The 21,144-nt window shown below is 42.1% G+C and overlaps 1 protein-coding gene across 3 annotated transcripts in view; it reads left to right on the forward strand.

Annotated features, from left to right (window-relative positions):
* Window positions 1–5,095, forward strand: part of MOV10L1 (Mov10 like RNA helicase 1) — a 32,330-nt gene extending 27,235 nt beyond the window's left edge. For 2 of the 3 annotated variants that reach the window (XM_015852378.3, XM_015852386.3), the window contains 6 exons: window positions 94–267; window positions 1,026–1,175; window positions 1,722–1,829; window positions 3,123–3,260; window positions 3,717–3,808; window positions 4,335–5,095. In XM_015852378.3, coding sequence (XP_015707864.2) covers window positions 94–267; window positions 1,026–1,175; window positions 1,722–1,829; window positions 3,123–3,260; window positions 3,717–3,808; window positions 4,335–4,344 — 672 coding nt within the window. In that variant the 3' untranslated portion in view covers window positions 4,345–5,095. Of the gene's footprint in view, window positions 1–93; window positions 268–1,025; window positions 1,176–1,721; window positions 1,830–3,122; window positions 3,261–3,716; window positions 3,813–4,334 lie in introns of those variants that run through there. The other variant, XM_085518522.1, reaches the window with a different exon arrangement.
* The last annotated feature ends 16,049 nt before the right edge of the window (window positions 5,096–21,144 follow it).

Consider the following 21,144-nt stretch of genomic DNA (forward strand, 5'->3'; position numbering starts at 1 on the left):
ACTCAGTTATCTTTATGAATCCTTCCAACTCAGGATATTCTCTGATTTTAACTGCCCATTTTGGTTACAGATTTTATTTTTTTGTCTCTGCAGATCACAAAACTCATAAACAACTACAGGTCGCATTCTGCATTGCTTGCCTTACCGTCTAAATTGTTTTATCATAAAGAGCTGGAAGTTTGTGCAGACGCTTCAGTAGTAACTTCTTTGTTATACTGGGAGAAACTGCCCAGGAAAGGGTTTCCATTAATTTTTCATGGAGTAAGGGTATGTAAAATGTTCCTGTAGTCTAAGTGTAAATAAAGAGGCTTCATAGAAGTTTGCTAATGTTGTAGACAAAAGTTCTATTCTTTAGAATGGATTTCAGAAAGAAAATGGAAAAAGAGTAAGTTTTTTTCAAGAAGTATGGCTTCTTGACCATCTGGTTTTCAAAACAGCTACTGAAGACGAATAGCTTTCTAAAAACTTAAGCAGCTGCAGGTTGCAGGGTATTGTCATTTTAGAGATCATTTTAATAAAAACTTAAATTGACAAATTTAGCAGTATGGAATTTAATTCTGGTTAAGAGTTTGCTGCATTAGAATGGAGGCAAGCCACTAAAACTAGAAGTTTATCAAAGATTAAAAAGTCAAGGATAAAACTGGTACTTAAAGAAGAAAAGTTTTTGTGGGTGTTCCAAGAAGTTAATGAAGTAATAAGTGGTTTATCCAGTGTTTGGAGATGCTTGTGTCTGAACTCTTCTGCTTTGCACAAAAGCAGGGTAACAGCTTGCAAACACCTGCAATTCTGAGCTCAGATTTATATTCTTTGTCACATATTTAAAGCATTGCCATCATATCATACAGATGGTTGAAAAGGATTTATAGCTGAGAAGGACATTTGTATATATTCTTATATCACAATTTCTGTTGTTCTTTAGGTTTTTTGTTTGTTTTGCATTTAAGATGTATAAGACTATAATTGGTTAAATATGTAGTTAGTTTTTGCTAATTCTTCATCTTCTTACTTTGCTTCTCCTAATACAGGGCAAAGAAACTCGTGAAGGTCACAGTCCTTCATGGTTTAATCCAACTGAAGCAGTTCAAGTAATGCAGTACTGTTGCCACCTGGCTAAAAATGAAAGCATTGCAGTGTCAGTGACAGATATTGGAGTTATTACACCATACCGCAAGCAGGTACAACTAGTATTTAAAACTTCAAAGTTACTGTATTTAAAGTTGTAGTTTTGTGTTGCTGCTCTGGTTTGGTAAAGTCGGTAAGCATATATCAGACATTCACTGTGTTTTGTTTTATCATTCACTAATGATGTTCCCATCAAACCTCAGTTTTTTCACTCTGTATGGTGCAAGTAGCAAGGAGAGGTGGAATCTCTGCACAGCCCTGTGGTAAGTCTTGGGTTGGCACATATTCCATGATGGAAGAAGAGCTTGCATGGATAAACACCTAAGATCTAAGTTGTTCATGTCGTTAAAATCTATCAGAAAACGTGCTAATTTCTGTTTACATGTAGGTAGCAAATATTCCTCCTGTTGAGTCATGTAAGAAGTGTACATAGCAGGAAAAGCTACTGTTTTGTTTTAAAACCTTAGTAGTAGATGATGGCTGACTATGGTGTAGGCATTCCCTACAACCTGTCTGTGTTAAATTACTCTACATGTCTTTGGTTTTGAAATAATCCACTCTAAAATAGGAAAATAAATTCCTTCAAACATTTTTTCTAGGTGGAAAAAATTAAATTTCTTCTGAGAAGCATTGATTTGTCAGATATTAAAGTTGGCACAGTAGAAGAGTTTCAAGGACAAGAGTGCATGGTTACCATCTTATCAACAGTATGTATAATTGTTGTGGTCTTGTCTAGAATATTTGTGTGTTCTTAATTCTCTGTAGCTCCTTTTTGACATGGAGCTTTGAGAAAACCAAGGGAACTAATTTTGTCATTCTTCTGTCATAGTAGTTGGGAAAAACGTTTAATTGAAATGCATGCAAACAGGATGGTATATCTGTTTTTTGAGATATTTTGAGGTAGACTTCAAACCTTTCTAAGTAATTCAAAATGAGTTTAGAGTGTCATGCAGATAATATATCTTCACTTAAGCATGCTGAGAGATGATAGAAACTGGATGCAATATAAGTATTAGAGAGAACTGTATAAACCACAGTAATCCATAGTCATTGTTCAGCTTATGAATGTTGATGTAGGTTCTTTTGATTTTCTGTTTGAGAATTACCGTATACAGCTGATGATTACCCCGACACCAGTGCTGACTGTAGGAATCCAGTACCCTTTTTTACTGTTGAAGAACACTTGACAGTCTTTCGTGAGCATTTTCATGATGCATGATGTTGAAGTGTTCTGCTGTTTAAGTAATGGGATGTTGGCCAATGTCTTTTCTGGCTTCTGGCTATTTGAATCTGAAGCTGTAAAATACCTTGCAAAAGAAGGGACAGGGAAAAGGAAGTCTGTGCTATTGTCTGTACTCCAGCAGTACAATGGTAACAGGACATCATTCTCACAGTACTTAACTTCCTTGATTTAGTATTGGTTGACTACATCTGTGTAAATATGATAGTACAGAGATGCACATTGTATCGCTAGAAATTTGTATATAAACATGAGAATGCAGAGCTGTTTGTTTTCACTCTTTGCAATAAAGGAATCTTTCAGAAAATTTCTGACTGATCACAGAAAGGCAAAGATGACTGACACACTCCGAAATATTCTTGATTTGTAGGACATTAAAAAACCCATCAACTCTAGCATTTCTTCTACTGATAAGGCAACATCATGAAAACCACTGATTTTATGTTGGCATCTTGTGTTTCAGCTTACAATGGATATTCCTGATGCTCAAATAAAGCTAATATACCATTCCCTTGAAATTGCTGAAGTTACATTAGTGGAAAATAGAAGGAAAATAGACCTTCTTTGGGAAAACCAGTGGTGGGAAATCAGCTAAATAGCTGAATTTTGGATATTGAAGCTAACTTGTGTATTGTTCATATTGAGCTGTGGTTTGATATAGTGAGCAAATTATATTTCTTTAATAGATTAAAGTTACACTGTGGTAAAGTAAGTTGGTTTCTCATTATTCCAGTTTTGAGTCTCTATGTGTGATCTTTAGGTGCGATCTTACGAAGACACACTTGCTGAAGAGGAGTACTATTTGGGCTTTCTCTCTAACCCAAAGAGATTCAATGTAGCAATTACTAGAGCAAAAGCTTTGCTGATTGTCATAGGAAATCCTCATCTTCTTGTGAAAGTAAGTTGTTTTTGTTTTCTTCTTATATCTTCTTATTATATATGTGTGGTATTTTCCATGGTAAATGACTTATATGGAAGGGGTGTTCTGATGTAATTATTTTCATTTTTAAACGGACAGAGGTAGAAGTGATTACTACCAATTAATGTAACTACCTGCAAAAGAGATCTCTTTTTTGGGCTCATGCATGGTTCTTTCTGACCTTCTGGACAAAAAGAACAGTATTCATGAAATGAACTGAGTGGGAGGTGTGGTCTCCCCACACCTACCCACAACACATGTAACTTAATATATCTATCTACCTGTCTTCCTGCTTTGTTGCTCCATTCTTGCACTGTTTACGCTGTTCTGTTTATGTGCTATTAAATCTTCTGCATTTGTGTGCCATGTTAATTTGTTGGCAAGTTCATTACACAGAGTAACATGTTTAATATAAACATTAATCTTTTCTTGTAGGATCCCTGTTTTTGTGCACTACTGGAGTACAGTGTAACAAATAATGCTTATGTAGGTTGTGACCTGCCTTCTGAGCTGAGAAGCCAGCAACAGTGAGTATCTCATCTTCACTTTAACCATCCTAGACACAGAGCAATTTAAGACATTTTTCAGACTTAGGTTATTTGAAAGATGAGAAATAGAAAAACGTGTGCTACAAATTTAAGGTTTGAATTTGCAGTCGTAAATAGTGTGAACATAACATGTAACCGTAATTCCTCCATCCTGTAAGAAGAGTCTTAGCATAATATTAAATACAGGGTGTTTTGGACTTTGGTATTTTGTATACCCCTAAATATTGCAGCATGTATTTGGGGAACAGAAGGATTTGAGTGGGGGAATGCTGTAGGGAGAAGTATTTATGGTAGCTGTACTATACTCAAAGAATTTTCTTGATTTAGTTAAACACATCCTTTTTAGGATCATATAAAATGTTGCTATATTATCTTCTAGATAATATTATTATTATATTGTTATAATATTATAATATTATCTTCTAGTTGAAATTGACTATCAGGGTGTTTGTTCTTGTTCATGGAAAGGTAATCAAAATCCATTTTTATCTTATCTCTTTAATAGGCAGGTGTGACTAATTTTTCAGTGTTCAAGATGCATTCAGTCCTCTTCTGTTTCTGAAGCTAAGAGTACTTAACAGGAATCCTGCACCTTTTGGCCTTGGGGAAAGGCATGCATCCTGAAATTCCTTGAAGTTTATCCAACAGAGGCTTCCTAATATTTCCTTTCAAGAAGTGAAAAAGTTGGAATTTATCATTATAAAATGATACGTACAGGCAACCAGTTTGCTTTTTTTGTTTAGAAGTATATCATTTTGCTTCTGCATAGAGCGGGTGTGTGTGAGTCCTACAACATTCAGAATAAAGTTATTGCTGAACTTGTATTTTAATTTTTCTTTAACTTTTTTTTTTCTTGACATTTCAGTTTTTCTCAGACTCGTGTAGTGCCTCCTGAAACTCTTCCATCTCAGGAATATGTTTTTGTGTTGTTAGTTGGTTATGGAGTGTGACATTGATAATGCCTTCTAGATTAAACTGGAATGATGAGTGAATATGTCCACTTGGCTGATGTTGAGTATCTTAAGCCAACCAAACTTAAGGCCCTGCTTTTTTTGTTTAAAGCCTTTGTATACGTGTCTGAGATGACACAGGATTCTGTTTCTCAGCTGCAGTCCATCTGTCTGCTATGGTTTATGTCAGAATGCCTCAAATGATGGGTTTAAAAGGTGGGTGGTGGGGGGAGACAGTGAAAACTGCTGTGTTTCTATTAAGATTCTGTACAGTAGCATTGTGTTGAACTTAGTAAACAATGAACATAAACTGTAACTCCATTTTGTACTGTGCTGTTACCTTAAATTGAATGTGTTGTTCTCTCCAAGTTGACTAAATATTGCCATACAGCATTTCAAAAGTAAGCTGGGCAGTTAGCTGCTGTTGTTCAGAAACTGCCAGTAGAACCCAATGGCTTTCTGCAGCAAACAATGTAGGTAACCTACAGAGAAACAAAGAGAGGGGTAAAAACAAGATTTGATTTGCAGTCAGCTCATACTACGTTCACTTCTGGTGGGCACTGTACTTCCTTCTGCAATGCTTAATGTGTGGATAGGGCAGCTTATAGCTTGGTGAGACATCAAAGCCAGATACGCAGTATGGTGACGCACTGTGTAGAACCTAGACTATACTTCGTGTGTTTATCCAGTCTGAGTCACTGCTGTGTTTGAGCAGCACTGCAACCTCATCAGCCTTGTCTCTTTGGTTTGTTACTCTGCCAGGTTAGTTGTTATTACTCCTGAACAAGTCATAATGGACAGTTTGTTGCAGTATTATACTGAAAATGTCAATGGCTGTAATGCCATTCAGCATTCTACATAAACCTTTGGAATCTGTCCAATAAGGAATCTGTTCCTTGTTGAGGGATCTCCTGTATGTATTCCTTTCAGGATTATGATGGACTAGATCTCACAGCAACTACATAGTCCTATTAAATGGTCTTTTAGTTCCCTTCCACTACTACTGCTTATAAGTACTGGTGACAGTTTTCTCAAGTGTTCTTATGTTCTATTTGAAGAACAGTAAAGTTATAAGAGAGATTAATAGCACTTACTTCATCACTAGGTGTAACTCAAGACTCATTTGTGATTCCATGGCCTTATGTATGGTAAGGTAGATACTGAAGAATTACTACATTGCTCTTCAAATCACAGTAGTTTGCAAGCTGACTTAACTTCTACAAAGAGCATTTTAGGATATGAAGGCATATTGGAGGCACAGTCCCTCCTGTTGTTCATTCTACCTTTTTAAAGCTCCTAAATTAATGAAATTGCTGCCATTCCTCTGTTCACAGTGGTGCAGTATAGGTCAAGCCAGGCTAAATGACTGGTGTAGGAGTTGCTGGGTATATACTCCATTATTTCTCCTATGTTTTGTCCTAACAGATGTTTAGCTGTGCTTTATCTAATCAGAGTTGCATCCCTAGCAACTACATAGCAGCATACTGAAGGTCAGACTGGGTTCCTGTGACATCAGCCAAACTATGTAAGTCCTGCCAGCTCATGTAGTCCAGGAAACACTCATGGCAAGGTGCTGCCCCTGCCACACTGAACAGGCTTTGCAGGCACACTGGTTGTACTGCAACAGATAATGGGGGGTTGGAGCCCTGTTTGTCTTTTCTACTCTTCATCCTCCTGAAGAGTGGTCAGTTCTACACCTTGTGTTTTCTTTCCAGAGCCCAAATTCCAATAAGGACATTAGATCAGCAGGGCAAGAAATGGAATTCACAGCACACAGGCAACTGCACCTGCTGTTTACCATCTTCTGGAACCTTGAATTTACGATGTCAGGAAAGTTTAATGCACTTTTCTTCTTTAGATGAATCAGCTTTGAGGTGTAAGGGAACACTGGGCTGAGTGTTTTGGAGCTCGGATATCAGAAAAAAAGAGTATTCTAAATCTTAATAGGAAACAGACTCTCTTAAAAAGTGTTACTGGTTTTTTTTGCAGCTAACAAGAAGAGGACAGTCGCTCACAGAATCACAAACAATTTGTCTCAGATTTAGCAGGCTTACTAAAATTTATGTACTCCGATTATTTAAACAATTGGCTTTATTCTAATAGCAATAGTAATGAACGTGCAAGCTGGGAGGAGGGTGTTCTTCTAGGACAGTGAATAATGGGAGTGTAAAATAATCCTTTTAAACCTCTTTCAGCTCCTTACAGCGTTAGGTGTTGCCATGTTTCAGTACTTCTTAAATGATACTTTGGTACCAGTCTGTTGGGAATTGCTCCGTGAGGCACCAGGAGACACTTGCACTGCTGTGTCCTGCTGAGGAGCAGCGGGGAGGCGATGTGCTCTGGAAGGCAAACTGCAGACCGTGGAGTGAACAGCTGTCCCTGAGTGGAGGATGAAGTGCTGCCGATATGTTCCATTTGGAAGGGCTTGGAATTTGGCTGAAGGGCACGAACAAATCGGGAGGTTCTCCTGAGGAACTGTAACATCAAGAAGGAAAAACTGAGGAGATGGAAGAGACTGTAAGTAAGGAACAAGCACAGTCTACAAAGGGAAAATAGACAGTTTAAAGTAAAGATCACCCCCAATAAGTCGCTTTTCCTAACCGCTACTCTCTTCACGCTGACTTCCATATGTGACTTCTCTTCCTCTCGCATAACTCTAAAACCTATCATGGCTGCCTGTGTCGTCTCTCCCTACAAGCATAGGAGACCATTATGTTCCTAGTTAATGGAAAGTAGTGTAAGTAAGAGGTGAAGGACAGCATTTGGGAAATGAAAATGGAGTTCTGCGGTTCTTGCTCTTGCTGAAGAAGTGTAGGTCACTGATGCAGAAGTAAACTGGTTTACCTTTCTGTGCAATACAAAAATGCAATAAAAATGCTTCAGTGGGCTTTTTAGTACAAGGATGCTCAGCAGAAGTGTTTATTTCCATAACGGATCATCAGTGTTCTCCAAACAACATGAAAAGCAACAAAATGGATCTGTGTGTAAACAGCAGGAAGAGGAGCCCGGTCACTGTCAGCCTGGCTGGGTATTGCTGTCAGTCATGGTGTGTATTTAGAGGGGCCACAGCAGCCAGAGGAGCTGTCCTGCTGGTGTGCAGGTTGAACAGGGAGCAGAATCATCCTTAGTGCCGCAACTCTGAAGTAACCCCTTGTATCACGTACTATTAAGAACTTCAAAGGAGAAGTCCTAACCCTGCAACTCTGGTGATTCCAGCTGGCCCTCTTCAGCAGCACAGCTGTGAGATGAGGTGGCCAGGTGCAGGAATTGCCCTCAGCACGGGGCTGGTGCAATGTGGGGGCTGGTGGGGGCCAGCAGAGCAGCCTCTGCACAAAGCTGCAGCAGTGAGCTGGGGAAACGCACAGCAGGAGGCACGTGGGCAGTTTGTGATATGCTGGAAGTACGGTGTGGGAAGTCACGGGGCTTGTGGTGGTTTCTCTTCTGCTGCTAACAGCTGTGGCTTGGGGCAATGAGAACAGCATAGCGGGGACTGAAGGGTAGTGAAAATTTCCCTTTTGGCTTCCCTTAAATTAACAAGAACACAGCACAGATGGGATAAGTGAGGCGGAAGAAGAAATCCAGCATAACATTTCCTGCAGAGTGATTAAAATGCAGGCATTCTTTGCATTGAACAGGACAGTGACCGAAAGGCATTTAAACCGCTATTGTATTTCCTGTTGTGAAGAGTGCCCTTGAGGTCGTGTTGGCGTTGCCTGGCTTAATGCTGTATGTTCGCCAGATGTCCCAAAGCATAAGGATGATGGGATTGCTGAAAGGTCAGTAAGCAGAAACCAAGTGACTTTCTGAGGCTCTTTGTTAATTTTACTTAAGCCACCACTGATTTTTAACAGCAACCCATTTGCCAAATTCTTCATTTAGATTCTTTCATCCATTTTACCACTGTCAAGCTTTTGTAAAGCATGCTGTACCAGGTACCGCTAACAAGGCAATGAGTCCTCTCACATGCACTGCAGGTGAATGTTATTGTTTCATTTGCACTGAAAATAGCAGCTGTGATATTATCCCTTTAAGGTTCAGAATGTTCTCAAGTTATCCTACAAATTATTGTGCGCTATGAGCATAGGTGGCCTGCATGGTAGCGCACTGTACATGCAGGCAGTGCTACGTGCACAGGAAGACCTAGCAAGAGAAAAATCCAAGGAACAGAATTTGTTTTAATTGACTTACTGTAGAAATACGCATGGGAAGAAACAGATTGCAAAAGAGCACAATTAATTTTTGCAGAATTTATTAATAGCATAAATAAAAATAAATTCATTACAGACAGATCGCTGCTGGTAATTATAAGTTGCTCTACATCTAAACATTGTCCAGATAAAACTGCAGATCTGCATGAGATCAAAGTCAGCAAGCTTTGGTCTGGAATCAGAAGTCAACTTTAGCTGTCCTACTTGTAGGGATACCCTGATATAAAATGAACTGACACCTTTCTCAGCATGAAAAAGAAGTTTTAAATGCTCACAATAGTTTTCCATCCTGTTTTTTCACCTTTGCCTCCTGGTGATCGTGTTGCTTCATGGCCTTGCAAGAGCGAACACACAGGCAGCAGGGAGCAGCCCTGCTTACCACATCACTGAAGACATGGCAGCCAGCAGCCTGGTGAGTTCTGAAGTGCGCAGTAAGTGGTGCCAAACACGTTCCGTGTATAAATGAGTCCTCGGACACTTCATAACAAGTCATTCAAAGAACCAGCTGAAACTTAACACAGTAGGTGCATTTTTTAAAATCTTTTGAATGTAATCAAGTGCTTTAAAAGTGCTTTCTTTCCTCTCTTAGTCCCCTGCACACCAAGTTCATCATCACTTCCTGCAAGGTAAAACTGTGATCCTGGAGCAAGTGTGCTCCAAAGTGTCTACTTCAGTTGCTCCTTGGTTTCCTACTGCAAAAAGGGATCTGCTATTTCTGTGTTCTCATCATCTGAGTTTTTACCAATCCTTTGGGGCAGTGCGGTTGCTTAGTTCGGTGTTAATCTGGGGCCCACAGAACTGATTAAGAACACAAGAAATTAAGAACACAAGAAATTAAACACGAACTTTTAGTGTTAGAAGTCTCAGGGTGTCGGTACCCGTGCACCGTTTGCATTTGAAGTCATGTTCTAAGTGGGCATTTTTGATGTTCTGAAATCATGTTTCAGAAACCTCCTTTACACAGCGCAGGTGCAAGCTGTGTGTAATGGCACTGTCTGCTCTCCACAGACAGCAGAAGGAATCCCGCTATAGGGCTTGGATCAGGAAGTGATGTAATTTAAACACCCGAGTACAGTTTTCAGGAAGCGGGTTGTCTCTACGTCAGTATAAATCGGTGTGCTCGGAGGCTGAAAACCTTTAAGTGATGATGCTTTGTCAGGTACTCGTGGATCCCTCTCCTCGTGATTAGAAAATCACTGATTTAATGCAAATTGTGTAACAGCTGCCAGTGTACGCTGCAGCAGAGGCGCATGGTTTAATAATCCATCAGCACCTGAGCAGACCCACAGACAGAATGAGACCGGTACCCAGCAATCCTCCCACCCCACTGACAGCGTCTGCGTCAGCAGTGCCCGGGAGACGTGCACCTCCCTCTGCAGCCACGCCACAAATTACTGCATGCCCTCTGCAGTGCACCACAGCGATACATCCCCTGCATTAAAGAAACTGCACGGCCCCTTTAACTCCCACTGCCACCACTGCCCTGCTGTGTGTATGAGACTTTGGGAGAATTAGTTCTGCTTTCTTAGCTGATGTACGTGGAGGTTTGCATAGATGTCTTAATTCCTTCTTCAGTGTACATTGAGTTGTTAAGCACTGGAATAGGCTCCCCAGGGAGATGGTTGAGTCACCATCCCCGGAAGTGTTTAAAAGCCATTTGGATGTGGTGCTCAGGGACATGATTTAGCAGAGCCTTGTCAGTAGGGTGATGTGGTTAGGTTGTGGTTGGAATCAATGATCTTTAAGGTCTTTTCCAACCTGAGTAATTCTATGATTCTGTGTCAGCTTTTCACAGATTTCATTAGGAAAACTGGTTAAGATTTTTACCTGTATGACGTTCCTTTAATAGTTTATTCCAGTTTCATTTGTGTTACTAATTAAAGATGGGTATTTCTCATAAATGTAGATAAGAAATTATATAATGATCTGATATTGCAGAGACTAATTTCCCTCCCAAGGGTTTGGGAAGACAATGAACAGCCATGGCCCACAGCCATGGAGCCCGTTGCCCCGTGGGCAGCATCTGACTGTGTAGAGATTACCTTGCCTTGCCTTGACTAGACTTTTTTCTCACTTCTTCTTTTAAACTTGCTTAATTTTAATATGAAAATGTCATTATATCCTAATTTAATTCTGTTCCAACAAAAGCTTTATTGAATAACCTAAACCTATAAGCCTTTTCCATCAAATATCCATGCAGCTTATGAATCTGCATGAGGTTATTCATACGGTTTAATTTTCCGTATCCGAGTCACGTAAGTACGTATTTAATATGTTAAAGATGCCTTTAAAAAGACTGTTACATCAAGTCAGTTTTTTCAGACTTTATTATCCAGTTTTGCCCCAATATATTAGATAAAATTAGTCACATTTCTGGATTCTTGGAGTGACACCTGGTCGTCTCTTCGGCTTCTCTGCAAAATACATCAGTTATGAAACAGAGGAGCTCTGTCCCTGTGCTGAGCTGGCAGGCCTCCCCTTCCTGCCCACAGAAAGGACTGCAAGGTGCCGTGGCAGGACGGACAGGAGGAAATCATATCCATTGCACAGCCTTCACACCAGGGCAGCATCTGCCCTTACCTCAGTGACTGATGTTAGTTACGATACCACATGTGGCATTTGCTCTACCACTGCTCCTAAGCAAAGAATACCTTGCCTGTGTCATGGTACTCGCCCACTGTAATGATGGATAAAAGGAAGTTCTTAATTTCTTCAAGGGTAAAGAAGTTGTTTAAATTCAGAATTATTTGGGATATTTTTAAGTAACTTCATAATAAATCATCTGCAAATTAATTGGTTCCTTGGCCGTTAGGGGTTCATTTGTTCCAAGTCTGCACACAGACTTCATCAGTTGTCTGTCCCCACAGACAAAAGGGTTTTGGTCAATAACCCACTGGTGGCATTAGACACGCTCTTTAAATTCAGCATTAAGGGCTTGTGTCAAAACCAGCATCTTATAATACACATTCAGCATAATCAAACATGAATCAGCTGCTGATGTTCTCTAGTCAGAGGTAAGCAGCTCAGTACAGGCAAGTTAATGCAGCCAGCTAGTGCTAAGTGATGGACAACTGCAGGCCGTGTGCAATCTCAGATGCAGTGGCTAGGCTTTACTAATATCTGCACTTTAGTATGACTGGCTGTGTGTGACCATCAAATTAAGAAAATGTGTCAGAGTTTACAGGACTGGGGACACAACCAACAGCACGTGCAGATGTGACAAAACCAGCAGAACAGCAGATGAACTAAAAATGTTTTACCCCAGGCTACAGAAGTGCATTCACAAGATTACAGGAAAACCAGTAAGCTTTGTTGACAGATGAGAATCCAGCTCATTAGGATACATGGTGCATGTAATCTTACCCTAATAGCTCTTCAGAGTGACATAACTTACAAAGCAAAATGTTTACAGCCAGGAAGGGAAGGGCATGATTTGCAGCAGCCATCCAGCACTGTGTATCGCACTCAAAGGAGTATTTGCTTTCTGGGCTTGGGCATCCTTCCAGTTTGTAACAAGACCTGAAACTCTACTGATGTAACATAAGGTTATAGAACAGGTTTAGCTTGGAAAGGGCCTCTGGAGATCATCTACTGCTCAGAGCAGATCCCACAGGGTCAGCTTGGGCCATGTGCAGTCAGCTTTTGGATAGCTTTAAGGCCACAGCTCCCCTGTGTACCCTTAAAATAATTCACACACCTGATCAGAACTTCTTCAAACTCGTGTCCTTTGCCTCTTCTCTGTACTCCCCCCACACTAGGAAAATGAAGAGAATGTGTTTTCAGTAATCTTTTCAAGACTGAAGTCAAAAACAAATCTGAAATTCATCTAAACTGTTTGAACCAAATGGAAATCCCTTACAGTGTATCTAGGAAGATTCATTTGCGGCGTTATCTTTTCCTGTAGGACTTAGTAATTACTAATTTTCTCTGGAATAAGACAGTATTAATTCAAACCTTTTTCAGCTTTGTTTTGTGATAAATTTTAGATGTTGGAGTTGTTTGCATATCTGTTTTCACATTAAGTTAAAATACTCAGAGAATATACATTAGAGAAGTTACACTCAGGTTTTGAGTTGGAGTTTCAGTGCAGCACAGCAGGATAGGCCAGTCTAGGTAGCATTTATACCTAGAGAATACATAGTAAGACCTGGATAAAACTGCCCAGCATGCCAGATCCCCGGGGAACTGGTTTCTGGAATGGCTGCCCAGGGAGGTGGTGTAGTCGCCATCCCTGGTGGTGTTCAAGAGGTGTCTGGATGAGGAGCTACAAGATATGGTTTAGTGGTTTGTGGTAGTAATGGTAATGGGAGGATGGTTGGGCTGGATGATCTTTTAGGTCCTTTCCAACCTTGTGATTCTATGATTCTGGCCCTCCCCAGCTCCACAGTTTCTTGCATTTTTCCCGCACTGTACCCAAGCCAGCAAACCGCATGGAGAGCTGGAAGATGGCTACCATTGGGCTGGGAGGACTTCACTGTTTGCTCACTACTGCCAAGCGCCGGGCAGTTCAGTTATAGCAGTAGTTCGGTTATAGCAGTAGTTCGGTTATAGCAGTAGTTCAGCCCCTGCTGCTGGAAATCCTGAAGAAAAGGCTGTTTGACTCGTGCAGATCAGATCTGCAAGTGGGTTACTGTGAGTTTGTGGGTGCAAATACTATACAGCAGTTCTACTGCAGGATGCAATGCAGGTGCTTTCAGACACAAGCTGGTTCTGGCAGGGGGTAAAACAGTTTTTTACTGTACCACAAAAAGAGGCACCTGTATTGTTCACTGCTGCTGAGAGTTGTTTCTATTTCTCACAAATATTTGTTTTGCTTTTGAGCAATGGTGCAATAATGTTTCCCTTCTCATCTCTTTGGTTCAGCCACTGCAAGTTCCCCAAGCTGAAATTAGGCCTAAATATTTGAGCCTATGCTACACTCAAAACCCAAAGGATGACTATGAGTCATCACTTCAGTAGTGATAACTTATTTTCTTTGTTAAATCATTCTTATTACATTTATTGTCATGTTACTATTAAAAATGCCTTTATAATTAGCTACGCACTGGTTTTATGAGTAGTTTTTTTCCAATCTTCTCATTCCAGAAATCAGTTTTGGCATCCATAACAAAATATGCCCATGTCTGGAAAAAAAATGCCAGAGTCTCCATTTGTAGATGTCTGTTGACAAACATCAGACAGCCAGAGCCACTGAAGATTATATTCTGGTTCTGCACTACCTGTCCTGTGATATTTTCTTCTAACAATGAAGGTGCCATCAGCTGAAATCTTCAGGATGCCGAGTTCTTCCTGTATCCAGTTCCGTCCATGCTGGAACATATCTGAAGGTAACCTGATGCCCAAAGTAACTCATAACCAACAACATCTACCAAAAGATGTGACAAAGGCTGTCTGACCCCTGTAGATACACGAGAAGTAACTGACCTTACAAGGCAGGCGCATAACTGGGAAGTCTCCATGCATTTGTACACGTGGATGCCAAACTTGAGGCAGGCAAAAACCACTTGCTCCCACACGGGTTCCAAGCAGTGGTGATCAGTGCCCACACAGTGCCTAAGTTGGTGGGGATAAATCCATCCTTTCCATGAGAATGCAGAGCTGTTCCCAGGAGGACTCTTCCCTGTGGTGCATTGTGAGACTTGCTTTTTCTTAGCAGGCTCAAGGGCAGAAGTCGTGTTAGCCTGCCAAGGCATGTGGCTTTGCTGGGCCTGCATATTGCTTGCTGGCAGTTGTGGTTTGGGACACAAGATCAGAGAGCCCATTCCTAATTATGTGAAGGCATTGAGTATGGAGATTGAACACGGCATGTATCATAAATCTGGCAAAGAAGATGAATGCTGTGACTGCTTTCTCATCTGTCAACACTAAAGGAGCAGCTGAACAAGACACAGACAACATGGTAGGTGGGACTATACAGTCCTGCTGACATGGGATGACCAGCGATGGCTCCACAATGTCTGAAGGATGTCATGGCTGTAAGGGACGTCCTCCAGTCTTCCAGAGCCATGGTGCATGGCTGAAGAAATTCATTCTGCTAATGAAAGAGGCCTGCAGCAATCTGACTTTGCAGTTCCAGTTTGTTAGAAAGATTCAGAGTAGGGTTGGCCTGTGTGTGTAGAACACATGTAAAATAGCACCAGCCTGAAAATCACCTGGATGTCGAGCTTGCAAAAGCATGCAGATACATCTATGACTTGCTGTGTCGTGATCTGCAACTGGAAAACCAGAGGCAAGTATTTTTGTTTAAAGCAGAGCCTACATACTGATGGATCCCTTAACCAGTGCTCCTTCAACAGCACTATAGAATTAAGGCTCAAGCAGGCGAGGGAAATTAGGGATACCATATGTGCTCAAATCTGTGCCACGCCTAACAATTCCAATGAGTTATTACTGCAAATGCACGTACTGCTTTGTGGGTTGTGAACTGGCATTAAGACATCTTACCCTGATAGCTTACAGATTTTGAAGAGCTGCTTCTGCCTTTGGGGGTTGTTGGTTTTTTTTTTAGGGTTGGTTGGGTTGGTTGTTTTTAATGCTACTGGGATGGTGGTGCTGTTAGTCTTACTAGATTATTCTGTGCCTGATTAATTGTAAGGCTTTGGGTAGCTGAGGGCTTCTATTTTCCTTTCAGAATAAAACAACAATTAAAATGTAAATGTGCGATTGCTGGCTTGGAGACATGGGGATCTGTATCGCTGAACTCTGCAGCTTATTCACTGTTCTCAACTGCATTAATGAAACTGTGTTGTCTGATATTAATTTTAATTTAAATCAAGTGACCTGTATTAATCCTACTGATTTACCCAAGAGGGTTAAAATAGTCGTGTAGAGAGAGTCGCTGATGGATAATAAGTTAATGGTCTGCATCAAGAAGACTGCAACCTGCACCAACACAGAAACTGATGAGTAATGCAGGAATATCACTCCTGCCTCTCTCAGTTTCCTTTCTCTCTCATGTCTTTACATGGGTATGTGATGTGAGGATGACCAGAGACTACCACGTCCTTTGTTGATATTATTCTGTGAACCTGTGCAGAATTCTCTGCAGTGTTCCTTCTGCATTTCTCCACCTCCTTGAACACGGGCTCTGCCTTGTGCCTCTGCGGCAGTATCTTCTACAGCCCTCTCTACTCCTGCAGGGGAGCAGCAGTATGTTCAGGTTGCTGGCAGCACAGCTTATCTTGCAGATCTCAGAGCTCCCTGCAACCCCATCCAGCTAGAGTTCCTTAATAAGCATGCAAGAAAAGGAATCTCTGCTGTGTTGTTTCTGCATGCCAAGATGTAGGGTTAAAACTTTCCTTATTCTTCATATGCCATCTGTTTGAAGGCAAGATAATAATTGAGCATAATTGAATGCTTTGAGCAACTGTAAGTTCACAGCATTAGTGTTTTCCTTTGTTTTTCTTTAATGCAGTTCCAGTACCCTATACCAGACAACATGGTATCACAGGGGCTAGAACGCCTCCCTGGGAAGTTAGAAATCTGTCATTTAGGCCCCCTTCAGCCTAAAGAATTTGAATACATACTTCTCAGTAAAATGCCTAATCATGCTACAGAATCAGCTACAGCAGCGTCGTTCTCCATCCATCCTGCTGAAGCAGAGCCAGCGTGCAGCAGAGTGCAAGATTAATGGGATCAGAGAGAGGCAATCAGCAACCAGGGAACTGCGTGCTGCACAGTGAGATGAGTCCTGGAGATTTTTGCTCCTTCCTCCAAATGATATTCATGTATTTTAGCTTGTGATGCTTGAACACGCAGGACGAGCAGCAGGAATCAGCTCTTACACCTTCAATCAAGTTTAATTAAAGGAAAAAAAATCATCATCTCATCTGTACTTCCCTGTGAATTTACATTACGAGTTTACTTCAACTTTAAATGCTCCTGGCTGCGCTGAACTGGAATTATAACAGCCTTCCATGTGATAGATCATACCACTGCCTGGCAGGGTGAAGCATTGGCTTTGCAAGCTTCAGACTGGAGTCTGAAAGAATGTCGCTGATCACAGTCTGTATTGAGCAAAGCAGGTGAGCCTGTGCTGTGCGTTCTGTTGTCAGAACGTGAAAGTCTGAAGGAAGAGAATGAAACAAGAAACAACACTGGAAGAAGCAAGCAGAAAGACAGCATCAGCTGAATAAGCAACACGCTCATGTCTCTGCTCTCCTCTGAAGTCATATAAACTGTCAGAATTGGATTCAAATAGATTTTTAACATGCTTTTTTTCCTTGGTCTCAGTTTCTCTGTTTCAGTGGCCTTTGTCTAAATGTATCATCAGTCACACGTGGGTAATTTCACTGCCAGGTCACATCTACTATCATGCCCAGCCTTTCCAGTACCATATGCACTACCTGCAATAAGCAACCTGCATGCAGCTGTGCTCCCTGCTACAGAAGCATTCCAGCACCTTGTAAGAGGCAAGAAAACCTCTGGGTTTTCCAATGTCTTCAACTGCGCTATTGAGCCACCACAAAACTTCCCCATTTAGACCCTGTGTGGCCTTTTGGCTTGTGCCACTGTAAGATCTCTTGATTCCACAACCGTAACACCATAATGATATTAAGCCATGCAGTTTCTCACTTCATGCAGAGACAGCCTGCACATCACAGCAAACCCATTTTGTGCTCACGCAGTATCTCTGCCCTTGAATGGTTAGTTGTGGTCAGCACTCTGGCTCCCATGGAAGGCTTTAGTTGATGTTAAACCCCAGGGTTTGAGCAGGGCAGAAAGAACCCAGGCCATAAGCGTAAGCTCTTCAGACCCGAAAGAAAAGGAGCTAAATTTGCTTTTGATCACACATTTCTGCTTAAGAAATACAGTACAGCAAAGAGAGCAGGAACTTTTAAGGTCCAGTTGAGTAGAATTCCCCAGGGAACCAAGAGATTGAGACGATAGGACATATATGAGCTTAGAAGTTGAGACCCATTAGCACGGAGATGTGCACTGCTGCAAAAAATACTTCACCAGTGTCAGCAAAGGCATTACATCTTACTGCTAAGTCACTTTTTCTTGATAGGGAGCACACAGCCTCCTCTTACTGCCAAAGCCTCATTCAGTGCCAGCAGCCACAGCCAGGCTGTGCTGCTAGTTGCCACTCTTCACTATCATCTGGCCTCTCACTTTACTGCCCAAAATCTCACCTCTGTGCTAAGACTCGCTGTCACAAGTCACTGCTAACTGTCGATCCCCGCTGGCTACTCTATGCTGCCTTGTCTCACTGGGTCCATCAGCACTGCAACCACAGAATGACCAGTGCTACCTGCAGTCCCAGCACAAGCATCTCTGCACCACAGGAGCAGCTGGTTCTGTGATGCTGGAGATTAGCAGTTCATTCCAGAACTGGGCTGATGGGACTGTGGCTCCAGTGCTCAGAGCAGCGGCCTTGGCTGAAGTAATGCCCCCCGGTTCCCTTCCAGTCCTACTGCTCCTTTCCAGTGCTACCAAAGAAGACTCATCCTTTCAGTGAAGATACCCCGAGGGAATGCATGAAAGAGTGCTGGCAGCAGGAGTGATGTTAAAACCACCAGATGAAAAGGCAGCAGTTCCCAAGTGATTAGGAACTGACAAGGGCAGCACACAGAGGAAATGGCTGAGCTGGGCCAAGCTGGACTGTAATAGACAGTGAGTGGGATTTATGTGTAAACTGCAGACACCTACAATGTGGAAGTGATTCCTCTCATCTTGAAGAGGACATCTGCATTTTGTCACGTTAACTGCACCATCACATTACTTATTTCTCTTCCTTCTACTGATTCAGAGCAGTACTCTGCAATATCTAGCTCAGATGCCTTCAAGTTTGAACAGATACATCTCACACGGCATCCACAGGTAGTGTAACCTCTTCTGAGAGGGTAAGCACTTCTGGAGGCTGCAGGTCTCCCTGTCAGAATTTGCCATCAATCTCTCGCTGTTACTCATTTCCTTTTAATCTTCTGAACTTCCAGAACTTAAAGAAAACAACAAGATTCTAAAAGGTCACACACTTTACCTTCAAGAATGTTCTGAATGGGAATACCAAGTGATTTACTCCAACTCCATCCACAAAATAACAATCCTGTTTTGATCTTCAGTTAGAATTAATTAGAATTCATTCACGAGGCTTTCGACTTTGATCTGTAAATCAAATTCTGACCCTGCCGGCAGCCTGTGAAATATTTATTAGCACGGGATTATTATCACAGTCTGATCGTTGTCTGGATTATCCGGCAGCACACACAGCAGCCCAGCATGTTATTGCTGAGAAACTTGGCCACGGTGTCTGTCAGAAAACACAAGAGTGATTTTGCTACATCTCAGCCTCTGCCCTACTGTGGGTTTCTGTTTACCCTCATGTATTGGTTGGACAGCACCGTTCCATCTTGACTACCTCTTTAGCTTGCGATAGAAACATTACCTTGCCAAGAAAGATTACAGAATGGATATGATTAAATCACATAATGTTATTATCATGAGGAAAGCTTCAGAAGAGGGGTTTAAATTATTCATAGACATCACATTCATTTAACAAACAGAGTGAGTGACTTACAGTTATTTCTCTGCAGGAGCAGGACTCTTTGCATGTTAAACGTGGAACCAGGTATGATTTGGAGGAAAGATATAATGTGCCTACAAAAGCACCTGTGCCATGGAAAAGATGGATGGGAACTGGGCCGCACGCTGCCTCATTTTCACACTGCCCTGTTACAGCTGCTCGAGGAGATGCAATATGGGACTAGATGGACCCAGTATGGCTGCTCCTATTGTACAGATGTTTATACTGGGCTCCTCAGAGGTGCTACTTGAGGCTGGTACTACTTCCTCAGGCAGAAACATGAGGAAGTATCCAGAGTCAACATCTCAGTAGCAGACAAGGAGAAAGGGCTTAGGCAGGGGAAGAAATGAGGAGAAACAATAGAGACTGGAAAACAAGAAGCAAGCAGCTTGTTTTAAGTAATTGGACAAGCAAAAGAGAGGATTTGAAAAGGAGATTACAAAGCAAGGATTAGGAAAGTAGTCTTTCAGCAACACTTCAACAAGCAGGACAAGACTGTGAACAGCAGAGAGAAACGATCACAATGCTGAAAGTCTGGAGCAAAATTCTGCTGTTTCACCATACGGGCTCAGGCTGTCAGTCCACCTAGCTCAGCATGGTCCCACTGACAGCACAGTAATATGTACATAAGTAGCACAAGTTTTAAGTTCTCTGTTGTTAGAATGTAAAGGCTGTATTGCAGAGGCTTATAAAAAGCATGTATAGCCCAAATATAGCCACAGCAAGAGAATCTGGCACATCCACCCTGCATTTCAGGTAGGAAGCTCCGTTCTGGAGTTCACTGCAGCAAGCTCCTTACTGCTCTGCTTCCCACCCTGCCCTGCCGGGCACACTGCTGGTAACCAAGGACTCTGCTGAGCAAGAACCTGCTGTATGTGGACAAGGGGGTTGAAGGGTGGTTTGTTTTCTCTGTCTTCTGCCCACAAGGCAGAGAATGAGCCTTGGTCCTTGAATGAGCCTTGGTCCTCAGGCTGCCTCTGCTGCCACAGAGCAGATGGAGGGTGAGGAGCAGGAAAATGAAGCAAGCAATGGTGACAGTTCTCCCTTCTCACCCTCAGAGCTCTTCTCTGCTGTCTGGGCTCCTTCATCAGGGCTGTCACCATCAGGACATCCCTCTTGCCGTGCTTATTTTATCCCCGCTTGGATGGAAAGGACCCATACAGAGAAGCATTATTTTAAGCTTGCAGCCATAATTTAAGCTGGAGTAATTAAACTTGACTAACAAACAGGATCACACTATTGTTCACAGCGAGCGGGGAAATTTCAAGGCAAAGATGAAAACCTCCGCCTGGCTCACACAGCGCTGCAGATGCCAACTGCAAATCTTGGAGGGGGGAAAAAACGTCACCAATGTTTGTTTAAGCGTATCTCTGGTTCTCATCTGAGCGCTGCTAAATATAAGCACCGGGAACAACCCACGGAGGAGCTGTGACCTGGAGCTTTGTCTGTGTGCCATCGCTGCAGTGCAGCACCGCGTCCTGCTGTGGCACAGCGCCGGCCGGGTTGCGCCTGTGGCCATGAGATGCGCTTCAGTGCCCACCTGGCCCGGGGGCTGCAGGAGCTCCCAGCACGGCTGTGAAGGCATGGCATGATTCCCGTTAGGCAGAGCTGAAAGCTGTCCTTCCTGGGCAG

This window comes from Coturnix japonica, chromosome 1 (genome assembly GCF_054131305.1).
Source record: "Coturnix japonica strain WE chromosome 1, WE-NBRP24, whole genome shotgun sequence".
In the NCBI taxonomy this organism is placed as follows: domain Eukaryota; kingdom Metazoa; phylum Chordata; class Aves; order Galliformes; family Phasianidae; genus Coturnix; species Coturnix japonica.